Source organism: Notechis scutatus, chromosome 5 (assembly GCF_049901735.1).
Source record: "Notechis scutatus isolate UNSWTSFEM ecotype Mainland chromosome 5, rNotScu1.2, whole genome shotgun sequence".
Taxonomy (NCBI): Eukaryota; Metazoa; Chordata; class Lepidosauria; order Squamata; family Elapidae; genus Notechis; species Notechis scutatus.
In genome coordinates this window covers 12186608-12201167 of record NC_142013.1, presented here as the reverse complement: position 1 = coordinate 12201167, position 14560 = coordinate 12186608, and the positions used below count along the sequence as shown (strand labels likewise).

General features: G+C 42.5%; 1 protein-coding gene across 12 annotated transcripts in view; it reads right to left on the bottom strand.

Annotated features, from left to right (window-relative positions):
- The window catches only part of CEP295 (centrosomal protein 295), a 50550-nt gene that overhangs the window by 22069 nt on the left and 13921 nt on the right, over nucleotides 1–14560 (bottom strand). For all 12 annotated transcript variants that reach the window (XR_015749711.1, XR_015749712.1, XM_087966123.1 and 9 more), the window contains 7 exons: nucleotides 12019–12202; nucleotides 10562–10720; nucleotides 7062–7295; nucleotides 5555–5661; nucleotides 2992–3183; nucleotides 1676–1776; nucleotides 544–1549 (listed from right to left, as the gene is read on the bottom strand). Coding sequence is in view for 10 of the 12 variants with exons in the window: in XM_087966123.1 (XP_087822249.1) it covers nucleotides 544–1549; nucleotides 1676–1776; nucleotides 2992–3183; nucleotides 5555–5661; nucleotides 7062–7295; nucleotides 10562–10720; nucleotides 12019–12202 (1983 nt within the window). In the remaining 2 variants the exon portion in view is untranslated. The remainder of the gene's footprint in view (nucleotides 1–543; nucleotides 1550–1675; nucleotides 1777–2991; nucleotides 3184–5554; nucleotides 5662–7061; nucleotides 7296–10561; nucleotides 10721–12018; nucleotides 12203–14560) is intronic.

The following is a 14560-nucleotide window of genomic DNA, read 5'->3' as shown; positions in this document are numbered from 1 at the left end:
TGAGGGGGGGGCGCACGTGCAGGCGTCTTGGGCTCCGCTTTTTGGCCGTGACTTAAGAGAATTTCTCTTTCAGAATTACCCTGACAAGACACCAGGGGTGGTATGTTACCAGTTCAACCAAACCGGTAGTTTTTTTAAAAAAAAGCCTTCCATCAGCTAAGACAGGGGTGTCCAACCGTGGCAACTTTAAGACTTGTGGACTTCAACTCCCAGAATTCCTCAGCCAGCTTTGCTGGCTGAGGAATTCTGGGAGTTGAAGTCCACATGTCTTAAAGTTGCCACGGTTGGACACCCTGAGCTAAGAGGAGGAAAAAAAGCCTCCAACGATCAACTGAGAGGATAAAAGACCGAAAAGCACATGGGAGAATGGGAGGGTCACTCCTAGCTTTTCATTTCTTCATCCTCTCAACTGACTGGCTTGTTAGGGGTGCATGCATGGTGGGGGGGGCATGCTATCACCCACCGAACCGGTAGCGGCTAAGATAGGATCCCACTACTGCGAGACACCTGGATGTTTTCTCTGTCCTGTGCTAAAAAGCATACCCGTTTAATGATCTCTTTTAATGCTTCTTGCTGTTGCTCCATTTTTTGTTTCAGCTGGGCATGCCTCTGGAGCAGCACGTCCTCCTGTATTTTCTGGCGGAACAGAAGGGTTTCCCGCTCCTCGTCCAGTCGTCCCTGCAGTTCTTTCAAGTGCTCCTGCTGGACTTCCATGCTCTCGGAGGAAGCCAGCAGGTGGTCTCTTAATTCCACTATATCGGAACAACCGGACAAAACACCGCGCCCCTTTCTCGATGCTGAGGAGGACTCCTGGATGCCTTGGATCCGATCCGTCGTGGGAGGCGGCGAGAGAGAAGTCGAATGCAAGGGAAGACAGTGGCTCTGGTTAGAAACTGTGTTTATCCTATTCTTTCCGGGGATATCTTGGTGCTTTAAGAAGGTTGGCAAAAGGATCTTTTCAGCGGGAGGTTTGTCAGGCGTGGGTGCTTCACACAAGAGGCTTTCTGAAGGCCCTGGAGCATCACCTGCAGGTAAAACGAATCGGGCATTTGGAATGCGAGCAACAGACTGGGTGGTAACTGAGGTATCCTCCGATTTTGGCAATAACGATCCAGGCATCTTGTGAAATTCCAGTGAATGTGCCACAGGTGTTCCCCACGCATCCATTTTTTCTTTCTCTTGATGTGAAGAGGATCCTTGGGCCAAATAAAAACATCTTTGATTTATTTGCATTTGCTTTTCGGAATCAACCCTGGGCTGGGCTTGCTCGTCACTGGCGACTTCAAGCCTCTGCTCCTCGATTTTCTGCCACGATGGTGCCAGTTCTTGAACAGAAACCTTCTCGGGTGGCTTGTAAGCCGTTGCTTTTATTCTCCGGGGTTGATGCAACTCCTGGGCTTGTGACAATGGATCAGGGAGAGCGTTTAGGTGTGCAAATCTGTCTAGGGGATTTAACAGGCCCCTGGAAACTGACTGGAATCTCTGTTGCAGTTTATTCTGATATTCTTCTAATTTTCTTCTGGCTTCATCAACTGATTCTTGATGCATCCTAAAATAATATGCATAATATTAGATGAAAACAGGACAGATTCCTAAGTGTCAAAGAAGTGCCAAGAAGCAACCCCAGAATTTATATTTGACACCCCCCCCCCAACACAAAAAAAAAAAACCCCACCTGTTTTGCACCAACAGACGTTGCTGACAGTCATGAATTCTCTTTAGATGGTCATCCTCCTTGGGAAACCAGGATACCTGTGGCTCCAGGGCAATGTCAGTCTAAAGAAAAATTTAATTAATTAATTAAAAATTAAATCAAGTAACTTCAAACACTATTCAAAAAATAACACATTGCAATAGGCCTATGGAGAAATATAATTTTTCTACCAAAGCAATTTCTTAAAGCAAAGTGAGGTAGGCTCCATCCCTCTTAATTCTTCGTAAGTTCCCTCAAAACTTGATTATGCCATCAGGCATGGAAGTCGCAAAGAAATGATGAGTTGCTGAGATGACTCCAATGCTCCAGTGTTTGTTGTTTCTCTTCTTATTTTCTAATAATAATTTTAGTATGTTTTAACTTGTTAATTCTTTTTAAATCATTGTTTTATACTTTTTATTGTATGCTGCCCAATCATGACTGATGGGCAGCTATATAAACATTATAAATGAATAAACTGTCACAGCATACAATATTCTTGGGGGAATATTCCAGTGAGCAGGAAACTAACTAACTAACTAACTAACTAACCAACCAACCAACGTACTTACCCATTCATTCATTCATTCATTCATTCAACTGCTATAGCTGCCCATTTCAGTCAATGACTGGCAGCTTACAATTAAAAAAAATGTTACAATTAAAATACTAAAAACAATAACAAAATAAAAACATCCAAAATAAATACACATAGCAGCCAATATACTAGGCCAGTTATTAAACACAGCCAGCAAACAGGTGCCTTAACTCAGAAACATAATAAAGCTTCCTTGAGCTCAGAAACATAATAAAGCTTCCTTGATTGTTACATTATTTCACCCTATTTTACATTGCAATTTTCTATCCCTCTTTATTAAATTCTAATTACAGCACATCTCAAACAATGGTTTAAAAAGACAGATCTAAAAAATGTGCTGGAAATGGCACTTATTAGGTTATTCTTCCCTAATGACAATACCACAAAGTTTAGCAATTCTGGAACACAATCCATCATGGGATGAAACAAATTTTAAAGACTGACTTTATTAGTTTTTTTATTTAAAACATTCTTAGTACGAAGGTTCTAATACTCATGTTAATCATATAATAGGTATATATGCCACCCAATTCCTGTTGGGTGCCAAGAAATGTGTCTGCAGATAACTGGGTACCTGTGCTGTCAACTCAAGCACTAGACTGATAAAAATCCTTGTCAAATCTGGCCACTGCTTTATAAAATTACCATGAGCATAGAAAATAATCTCTATGACCCTCTTATCTACTTGTATTACTTTTACCTTGTATTCTGCTTCCTGTTTCTGATGCACCACAGAATCAAAAACTTTTCGTTCTGTTTGACATTCTTGTTCTTTCTTTTCTTGATCTGTCTTAGCTTCCTGCTCGTAGTGTTGTTGCACTTTGGTCTTCAGAAAATCAATTTCTAGTTGTATTTTTTGCTCTGTTGTTTGTTGCTGTTGTTGCTGCTCTGTCTAGTCAAGCAAACAGTAGACCTATGTTAATGGCAGGAGGGACTCAAGATTTCTCCAAATAACACATGGCAGAAATGTTAAATATATTGCTAGGAGAGCACAGATGCTTTTCTACCATTATTAATCCAGATTCCCAGTTGTTTTAACAAGAGACTACGGTACATAAGAGTCATATATATACACATTTGCAATCTTCCCAGATGGTTTCCCATAAGCAAAGTCAATGGAGGAAGCCTGGTTCATTTACTGGCTGGATTCACTTAAAAGACCACAGCAAAAATCATAAAATCCAGTATGGTCACATGATGCCTCGCTTAACAGCGTTGCTTAGTGACAAATTTTCTGGATCCAATTGTGGTCATAAATCAAGGACTACCTGTATGGCCTTCATCTTTTATGATAGTGATGCACAAAAAAATGTATATGTGGATTAGCAACATCCAGCTTTTAAAATAATTGTTTTAATTTAATTAATCTACAAATTAAAATATATATACAATTCAAACAAAGCAAAATGTAAAAGACCTAAATAAAATTTAACCGTTTCATAACACATGTGTTATGGAAAAAAAAAAAAAAAAAAATCACGCATAGTGAGAAACACTCAGCTTGGCTATGCATTCTTTATATTTATAACATATTCATGAACTGCGGGAAGAAATCTTATGAATTAAATATGGCTGTTTAAATCTGATCTCTGTATACAAAGCTTGACTTTTGCATTTGCTAACCTTGCGTGATCACAACTTTCAAATGTGCAGATGCAGATTTATCTTAACTATTATTCATTGTTTCTTCAAGATCTGTCTGGGTTTCTTTCTTCACTTATCTAATATTGCAAAATGGATAAAGATATCTGCAGGCTACTCTAAGACTGCTGTTGGATTAATTATTAGTGTTTAAATATCCCCTGCTTAAAATGTAGTTGTTAAGGCAGTTTTCCTGAAATAGGAAATCATAGGCATTCCATCATAGGCAACTGCACCTCTGTATGGTTTGCCAATTGCACAATGGCAGATAGGACAGTACTCCAGAGGATTAATGTCATTGCCCAGAGGATCATTGGTTGCCCTCTCTGGATCATTGGTTGCCTCTTTGGAAGAGCTTTATAGCTCCCGCTGCCTTAAGAAAGTTCAAAACATTCTCAAAGATCCATCTCATCCTGGGCACCCTTTTTTTGAACTGTTACCATCTGGCAGACAGTACAGGATAATAAAAACAAGGACAAATAGGCTGAAAAACAGCTTCTATCCCAGGGCATTAGCTCTTTTGAATTCTGCTGTATAGTGCAGTGTTGGTGCGGTATCGGGGGTTTCCGGTTCAATGTGTGAAGGGTGAAGGATGTGTGTTTGTGTTTATTTTCATGGTCATGATGTGCACTGAAGATGGATGTTTGATTTTGTTGTACGAGGTGCAATGACAATAAAGTAAACTAAACTATCACTTTCATGCCACTTTTAGATTACAGGAAATAGACTGGACTGATCCAGCAGATTCCTTATCTTCATTTATTTAATATTTTTATTATTAAGTTCATTTATTATCATCTTTTAACAACCCCATAATCCCTTGCAGAGTAGAGTCTGGGCAACTGAATGGAGCTGAGTATTGGGCCAGATGCCCTTCCTGTCACCAATGTGGAGTTTTGTTCAGCAGATATATTCTCATTGTGCCCAGAGAGAGAAATATCTGCCTTCACCTAGGATCAAACTCACAGCCTCCTGATTTGAGAGAAGAGCTCCATTTCTAGGCCACTGCACCACTCTATTTTTTATTATTAAGAAGATATTATTTGGTATTCCCCCGTTTTTATATTTTTGAAGAATTCTGTACTATTGATTCAAACATTCAATATTTGAGGGGCTCCTTTCCACAGAACCAAAAGGACCAAAGCACTAAAAAGAAACAATGGTTGGAAACTATTGAGAGATGCAATCTAGAATTAAGGAGAAATTTTGTAACGGTCAGAACAATCCATCAATGGAATAGCTTGCCTCCAGCAGTTGTGGGTGCTCCATCACTGGAGCTTTTCAAAAAAAGACTGGACAACCATTTGTCTGAAAGGGTATATAATCTCCTACTCCAGCAGGGGGTTGGACTAGAAGACCTTTGAGGTCTCTTCCAACTCTACTTTCTATGTTCCATACAATAGTATTGACAGATCTCCAGGTAAAGCATATCACTGTATGAAAAATGCTATGCCTTTTCTGCAGCCCGCCCCCCAAAAAGGGGGGGGGAGGAATTAACACAATTAGAAAATAGCACTAAATGTAATTCCTAACCAAAATTACACTTAAATAGTTCAAATATGAAATAAAAACCAATGGACAAACGCTCTAAATGCATTGATATTGCTAAAAATTGCTGTTACCTGTGTGAATCTTTCTAACTCCTTTCTAATTTTAGTGGTTTGGTCTTGGACTTGTTTTATAAGTTCATTTCCAGCAACAATGGTATGGTCCAGTATTTCTGGAAGCTCTAAAATACATAAACAAATATTAGATTATAGACAATCTGAATAATTTAAGCAAAACATACATTATTAAACATTGAAAATGGTAGCAGAATACGAAGATATGAAGAAATTTATAGAGAATATGGTAAACGGCATCTAAACGCATGTAAATTCTTTATATATAAAAGCAGTCTACCATATTGAGGTTTAATAATTTATACTTCTGATTTTTCCTAAATAAAATCCAATTACAATGCATCAACGTCCTATACATTTCTTTTTTACCTCTTCAAAAGTCTTACTGAATCTAAGTTGTAGCAACCCAACTCCTTCCCACTGCAGCATGAACAAAATGGGAATGCCATCAGCTGGTGGATTTCTATTTTCTTCTCTTTAAAAAGCCATTATCATTATATGTCTCATGGCTTCAGTTCTTTCCAACATTGCCCCTCCTGATCTCAAGCTACAACAACTGACAGTTTGAGAGTGGAATCAGATTAAATACGCCATGGATTCATAAGAGATCTTCCAATACATAAAGTTTTGGACACTCTATCTCTCACCGGGCTTAACCCAAGGAAACTAATTTGGAATAATGTTATCACTGTCTTACAATCTAGATAAGGAGTGTCAAACTCGCATCACACACTGGCCATGCCTACCCCCAATTTAGCAAAGGGGGAGGGGAAGTTGTGATATGACAACCCTGATTTAGTTAAGAATGGTGCTTAAGATGGTGACTTTTTAATAACCACAACCGAACACATCACACAGATCCAACAAAACCAGTTCCAGGAATGCAGTTGCCCCCCCCAAAATATGGAGCCACCAGAATAGAATCAGGACAGACCATGCCAGAATTAAGCAAAGCTCTTTAAGTGGGGAATAGCTGGGACCCCACAAGGCATCAGAACAAACTGCATAGCTTGAACATATAGTTCAATGTCATCATCATTTAACAACCCCATAATCCCTTGTGGGGTAGAGTCTGAGCAACTGAATGGAGCTAATAGAGTATTTACTGGCCGGATGCCCTTCCTGTTGCTAATGTGGAGTTTGGTTCAGCAAATATATTCTCATTGTGCCCAGAGAGAGAAATATCTGCCTCTACTTAGGATCAAACTCACAGCCTCCTGATTGCGAGGAGAGCACTCCACTTCTAGGCCACCGCATTACTCTGAATATATAGTTCAATGTTGACTCAGGAAATTTCAAGGCACTGGGACTGATTTCACCACAGCCACACCAGAAGCAATTAGGTGGTTAGCTTCTTTATATACTGAATTAGAACATCTATCCCACTTCAGTTCTATGACTCCGTATTTGCTGATGCTTTATTTTGCCATACACTAAAGAAAAGATCATTATAGTCAGTTTCTCAAGTCCGATATACAGACAAGTTATGGCCAAAAAACCCCTGTACCTTCAGAAGGTTCAACACCAGGATCCTGGTTGGATTCAGGTTCAGGCACAGATGCTAATCCATCCACTTTTTCTCCTCCGTTAGAAATGGACCCTGACTCAATTGTCCCAAGGTCACTTTGAACCTCCGACTCACATCTTGATGTCCAATTGTCTTTTTGGTTTCGTATCTTGTTTAGCAACTTTTTTAGAGCTAGTTTTGCTGAAGGCTGGCACATTGTCTCCACTTCACTACCTAAAAAAAAAAACATGAAAATGAACTGCAACAATAATTTGATAGCACCAATGAGATGCAGCAGCTTTCTGGCTGTAGTTATTGTATAAATGAATATTATATCAAGTTGCTTCTATCCATTTAAAAACTGTTCTATTTCAGCAAAACTGCCTTAACAAGCTGCATTGCAAGCAGGGAATAATTATGAAGGATTTTATCCTGCAGTCCTTAAATACTGCAACTCACAAAAGCCAGTCACAAAAAGATGAATGCAAACCACCACGGCCACAGAACAGGCGTTTTAAATAAAACTTGGAGAATCTTATCAGTTCAGAGGGACTTATCCCAAATGCACAGCTTAGGTTCATGGGGGTATTGGCAGAATTCACACAACTTGCTAAGCCATACACCATACTGAGCAAACAAATCAATATCACAAATTATGCTATTATATGCATCAAACCAAGCGCCTACGCTAAGCCTTGCCACCGTGTTGTCTACTACTGCACAATTATCCAAATGGCTCAATTTAAGCTTGAGCCGAGTTTGACCCTGGCTGACCCCCTGGGCACATGGAGTTTTCTTACTAACAATATGGAAATGGTAAAATGGGTTTTATCAAGATTTGGCAACGATCAGTTTCTGAGCAGGAAAAAGTTGAGGGTCAACACTGAGCAGAAGGCGTTGAGGCCAGCAAGACCCATGCAGTCAGAAATAGGTTCCTGCAACATGGGAGCAGAATTGCCTTGGCTTTCCTCCTAGTCAGCTGACTGGTATGGAGCACTAATTGGGAATGATTGCATTTTCAGTGGAGCTTTGTTGCTGTCCCACTAAACCTGTCAAGCGTATCCTGCAGAAATGTCAAAACAGAGGGACCTTGTGCTTTATTTATTGATTTTATTTCATTGAGGTTTCTATCCTGCTTAACTAAGAACATAGCCAGTTCACAGGCATGGGTTGTAAATACAAAGTGCTGGATTGCAACCTTTGGTACCGTGTTTCTCCAACAATACGGCCTCCCCCAATAGGAAGTCCCAGCATGTTTTATCGGCATAAAATCAAATTAAGCCCCTCCCCCCAAATTAAGGCCTATATTAAACATGTGAAATGGGGGGGAATGGCCGTGGGGGGGGGGGGCCTTGCCATTAGGAAGTACTTTTGTTGCATACCCGGATATAGTGCTGACTGCGTTGACTTTAGCGTTGGTGGGGCACTTTGTATCAGGAGACCTTCCGCCACCATTGCTTTCCCTGCTCCCGCGGCATTTAGAGCAATGCTGCGCTGTTTGGCGCAGCCACGCGCAGCCAGCCAAGGCTCCTCCCTGCAACCGGACCCCAGCAGAGACACTCGGCTTCAGGCGCTCCTGTCGCCGCCTTCCCTTCACCTTCAAAGGCAAAGCCAATTCTTTTAAAAACGATGCCCTACTACCGGTACGACAAAGACTCCCATGCCCAAGAGGGCAGCCCAACCCCATTTGGGGAGGTGAATCGCCCGGGGCCGCAGCACAGGATCGGCCCACCCCGGGAGAAGCACCCAGCCGCCATCCCTGCCTGACGCCGGGCAGAGCGCGAAGAGCTTCGCCTGGGGTGCCCAGCGCAGCTGACAGGCGGCCCTCCTGCCTGGCAGCGGAGCTCTCGCCAAGGCAGCGAGTGCCTCCCCGCCAGGCCTTCCGCTCATCCCACCAGGGCCGTGCCAGAGCCATGTGGGCTGGGCAGAGCCGGAAAAGTGAGACGCGGGTGCGCGCCCGCCTGCCAAGTGAAAGAGCCAGGGCGACCCAAGCTTGGCTTCCTTCCCAAGTCCCTCCAGCCCGAACCCGAAGGGGCCACCGGGAGAGGCCGCCCGAGGCAGTGATAGCGCCCACCCATCCGTGGACAGGGAGGCAAGGCGATGGCCTGCGCCGCGTCCTCCTCCAAGCTGAGCACCGCTGAATCAGCGCCTCTGCCCGATGCCCCTGCAGCGATTGGAGCTGCCAGAATATTTGGAGTTGCGTGGGGACGGAAACGGGCTGGGCAAGGGGTGGAAAGGACGGGCGGCTTCGGGCTCTCTCCGCCAGACCCGCCGGCCAGGGAAGCAGCGCTGCCGTCACCTCGCCTCCCTGTCCACGGACAGGTGGGCGCTATCACTGCCTTGGGCGGCCTCTCCCGGTGGCCCCTTTGGGTTTGGGCTGGAGGGATTTGGGAAGGAAGCCAAGCTCAGGTTGGCCCGGCTCTTTTGCTTGGCAGGCGGGCGCACACCCGCGGCTCATTTTCCCGGCTCTGCCCAGCCCGCACGGCTCTGGTGCGGCCCTGGTGGGATGAGCGGAGGATCCGGCGGGGAGGCACTCGCTGCCTTGGCGAGAGCTCCGCTGCTGGGCAGGAGGGCCCACCTGTCAGCTGCGCTGGCGCCCCAGGCGAAGCTCTTTGCGCCTGCCTGGCGCCAGGCAGGGATGACGGCTGGGTGCTTCTCCCGGGTGGGCCGATCCTGCGCTGTGGCCCTGGGAGATTCGCTTCCCCACGTTGGGCTGCCCTCTCGGGCAGGGGAGGCTTTGTTGTACTGGTAGTAGAGCGTCGTTTTTAAAAGAATTGGCTTTGCCTTCGAAGGCGAAGGGAAGGCGGCGACAGGAGTGCCTGAAGCTGAGCGTCTCCGCCGGGATCCGGTTGCAGGGTGGAGCCCTAGCTGGCCGCACATGGCTGTGCCAAACGCTGCGGCGTTGCTCTAAACGCCGCGGCAGCACGGGAGAAGGGAAAGCAACGGTGGCGGAAGGTCTCCTGATACGAAGTGCCCCACCAACACCGAGGTCAACATCCAAGCTGCCGCTGCCTGCTCACCCGAGGATGCAAGGGGGGGGGGAATTAAGTCACCCCCGAAAAGACGGCCTAGCCATTTTTTTCGGGGGTCAAAAAAAATAAGGCCCGGACTTATTTTGTGAGAAACATGGTACTTAATAAATCATTTTTACAATTAGTTCACACAAACTGGCCTGAAGTGACCAGATGGCACCCTGGGTTAATTCCAATCCTACTTAGTCAGAGATCAGCCGAAGTTGGCTTGTTGCTTCACTGAATTATATTGCCCAGTGTTTATGCTTTTGAGCCCTCTGACACACTGTCTCATGCATTTGGACTAATTGACTAATCTAATGTAAATATTATGGGCAAGCTTTTGGAAAAAGTATGAAGAATATTCATACACCGTAAAATTTCTGCAGCTGCTGTTTTATACTGTTTTAGAAAAGTCTCACTGATAATCAGAGCTGTTGGATGCTGCTGTTTTAGTAAACATGGACATGATACAGGAATTCTTCGTACCGCTTGGCTCATTATTTCTTATCTCATTTGCTAACTTTGGAGACAATTCACACACGGGTTCTGGTTCCTGGGAAAGTTCTAGTTCATCATCCTGAGATGCCTCGGAGAGAGCTGGCAAAGGCTGTGGATCGAGGTGCAAAATAAGATCTCCCTTCATTTCTGCATAAAGAAAAAACAAAATGAAAGCAACCATGCATCCCCCCCATTATAATGCTCTACGATATAGACTAAAAAAAAAACACCTACCTTGATTTCTGATCATGGCCAACTGTGCCAAGATAAAATTATGTCGTGGTGTGACAATTTATGATGATAGCCTCAGCCATATGGTAATTTTAATTATCTGCTGTTAAAAATCAGCAGGTGAATATAACACTGTCAAACTATGCCCTAACTACATTGCTGTTAAAAATGTAAAATCCCATCCACTTAAAAAGCAAACATATGGGATTCCCAAATGGAGTTCTCTTCCAAATCTTAAATATTACAAACAAAGGATGAGGTAGAAAAAAAACAGGTGCTTCTTACTTCCTTCTTATTCACGGAGAAACTCATTTATTTGGGAATTGTCAGCCGCAATTCGTCAATCAAGAACAGCAGCCAAATAATCCGAGAAAGTGCCATGAACACAAGATTCCCTTATAAGTCTTTAATATTAAGCTTTTCCACTGCAACCAGATCGGCTCCAGTGTGAGGTCTATTAAACTAAGCCGGGCTCCTCAAAATCTGTCAGGTTCTTATCAGAAGGCTGCCATTTATTTATTTATTAATTTTTTGGGGGGAGGGGGCACCATGGGTTGAATGGGTTGCATCAGGGGTGGGATTCAAATTTCTTAACAACCAGTTCTGTGGGCGTGTCCTAATATGTGGGTGTGGCTTGGAGGTCATGTGACTGGGTGGGCCTGGCTTGTATGTAAATATTTATGTAAATATTGATATATATTTTTTATTAAAAAAGAACAACTTTTGCCCAAAATCGGGCAAAGCAGGCAGGCAGACTGAGTTCACTCACAGATCTACCTTCCTGCAATCTGCTACCTGAGTCTGCCATGAACAATAGAAGCTTCAGTCCTAAGGAAGGTTCAGCTCTGCATTAGGAAGAAATCCAATGATTTCCTGCTTTCTAGCTAATCTAAATCTCCCGGCACAGCAGAACAGCTGATGATGCCGGGGGAAGGAAAAATAGCAAATTACCAAAGGCAGGAAAGTTTGATGGCGTGCATGCCAGGTAAGGAGTGAGTGGGCAGGGAGGGGAGGGTGGGCCAGCCAATGGCGTGATTTGCTGGTCCTCCGAACTGCGCAGAATCATAACAACCGGTCCTATAGAACCGGTCCGACCAGGTAGAATCCCACCCCTGGGTTGCATGCTTTCGCTTTGCTGTAACTGCTTGGGAATTATCGTGTTTACCCATATCAAAAGCAATGTGACTGATGTAAAAAAATTACATTATGCTTACTCATATTTCCAGTATACATATCTTCAAAGGCACACTCCAGCTCCCTCTGCCATTCTCCTTTGATTTCCACACGTCTATAGCTGGGTTCAAACAGCTGCGGGGGCATTTGGGCGACAATCTTCCTTCTGTGGGCCAGGTCAACGTTCTGCATCTGTTCAAGCTCTTCCATCAACTTTTCCTTGTCCTTTTAAAGCAGAGATATTCTGTTAAAAAGTCATTCCTGCAAACATCTGTTTATTGGCATCACGTCACTGTCAGTTTTGATGCAGGTTGTTTTGTAAATAAAGTCCTGGAAAGCAATCAATTAAAATGCAAAGAGGGCATATTTATTAATGAGAATGCAGTGTCAGCTGTATAACTCATAGGATGAGTTTTAATACATGTATAGACGTTAACGTAATATATGCAAAAATGTAAGTTACTTCGAAGCTAATGATTTTGTAGAACTTACTGCTTCAAATACTAACGCGTAACTTTCTTTAAAAGGGCCTGATTTCAAGATGATTTATGGTCCACAAGCAGACTTTTATTAGTCATACATCATTATGAAATGATAGCTCCAGTTCTGATAATTTTCTTCTGTGCTGATTACATATATTGCTAATTGCTACTCAAAAGGAAACATTAATGTTTTCCTTTTTCTGCAACATTAGGTACATTAAAATTAGATTAGGCATTCTGGGAAGGTAAACCCATATACATTCTCCCTTACTAGCTCCATTTTCTAGTGCTTCTCCTGAATTAGTAAAAAATCACAAAGAAATTAACCCCTAATAGAGAAAATGAGAAAACATATAAGCTTCCCTTTTAATCCATTTATAAAACAGAAAGCAGAGCTTTTATATACCACAGAAAGGTATTTCTATTTAAATCTAGATGTAAGTCAGGCAGCCTCCCAAATTTAGATACAAATTGGAAGTAATTCACAGGTTATTTGCCGTACTACTGTTTTAGTTATATAACAGAGGTGATTGTTGGTACAAACTGGCAGGGGATTGTTATGAGGAGCGGAGACATAATTTGTGTGCTAGGAATCTGGGTGTTGGGGGTTAGCAGAATAGATTAGAGGTTATATACTAAGAAAACAGGAAGATAGGATAGGATAGGGAATACAATAGAATAAGAATAGAATACAAAGAATAGAGAAGAATAGAATATAGAGAAAAAATAGAATAAAATAGAATATAGAGAATAGAATAGAACAGAACAGGATAGAATTCTTTATTGGCCAAGTGTGATTGGATACACAAGAATTTGTCTTTGGTGCATAAGCTCTCAGTGTACATACAATCAAAAAGTGATAAATCATGATCATAATCATAAATACAATAATCATAAATCATAAGATACACTACTCAGTCATAAGGTAAGATCCCAGAGTAAGAGAAAAGGTTTTTTATTATTATTATTGCTACAGGTAGTCCTTGCTTAGTGACAGTAGTATGACATTGTGTAACTAGGACAACTTGCGACGGCAGTGGCAGCCGCTGGCAAATCCTGCGTGGTTACAGCATTCCGCAGTCAGATGATCGCTGGCAACCTACGACTGGCTTCCCTGTTGACTTTGCTTGCAAGGAAGCCAGCAATAAAGTTCAGAAATTGTGATCGCATGATTGCAGGACACCGGGACCATTGTAATAGCGAGCTGGTTGCCCAGTGCCTGAATGGCGATCTTAGAGGGACACTGCAACAGCCGCAGCTATGAAACATAGTCTTTAAAGTCCCCTAGTTCACTGCTACTGTAACTTCAAACAGTTCTGCGTGAGTACTACCTGCGTTTGATTTACACCAGCCCAATGTTTTGGCTGGTGGAATGGGCCACTGAAGGTAAGAACACCAGGAGTGAGACAACTTGACAAGGGGATCAAGGACAAAAAGAAGAGTAGGAAATGGAAGGAGGGAGCAGCAGGCACAGAAGGAATTCAGCATGGAAGGTGGCCCATGAGACTTTTTCAAGGAAAGGAAAGTTACTGAAATGTGGGAGTATGTTTGTACTTTTTTTAAAAAAGTCAATTTTAAAAAAAAGCTTTTGTGGCTATTGAATGACAGAGATAGAAAGCCTGATTTTTCCCCTTGGGGACCAAGATTCATTCTTACTGAGTTCAATAGCTACGGATCAGAAAAACAGCCAAGGAAATTGTTCATAATTGATACTGAATAGCAGTAAGAAGTAAACCTCATTGCTTTTCTCTGTATGACAAAACCACTCCAACTCATTTCTTTTGTAATGGCCCACTCACTTCTGTAAACAGTCTACATTCATTTGGCACATATTCAATCTTGATTATAGCTTCTTTCTTTACTGCACACATATCTTAACTAAAGCCATTTCCAGCACATCTAACATATTTTATGTCTCTCTTGGCATACCCAAGCCTCATATCCATAAAACACCACACTCTTATACACACAACATTTCTACTTCTTTTGACAAACATTTCTTCTTTGCAATAGATCACTTGTGGGGTTTTTTCCATATAAGAATCTGGTGGAGGAAATTGATGAAGAAAACTAAAGGTAAAATACCTCAAAGTATTTCCCC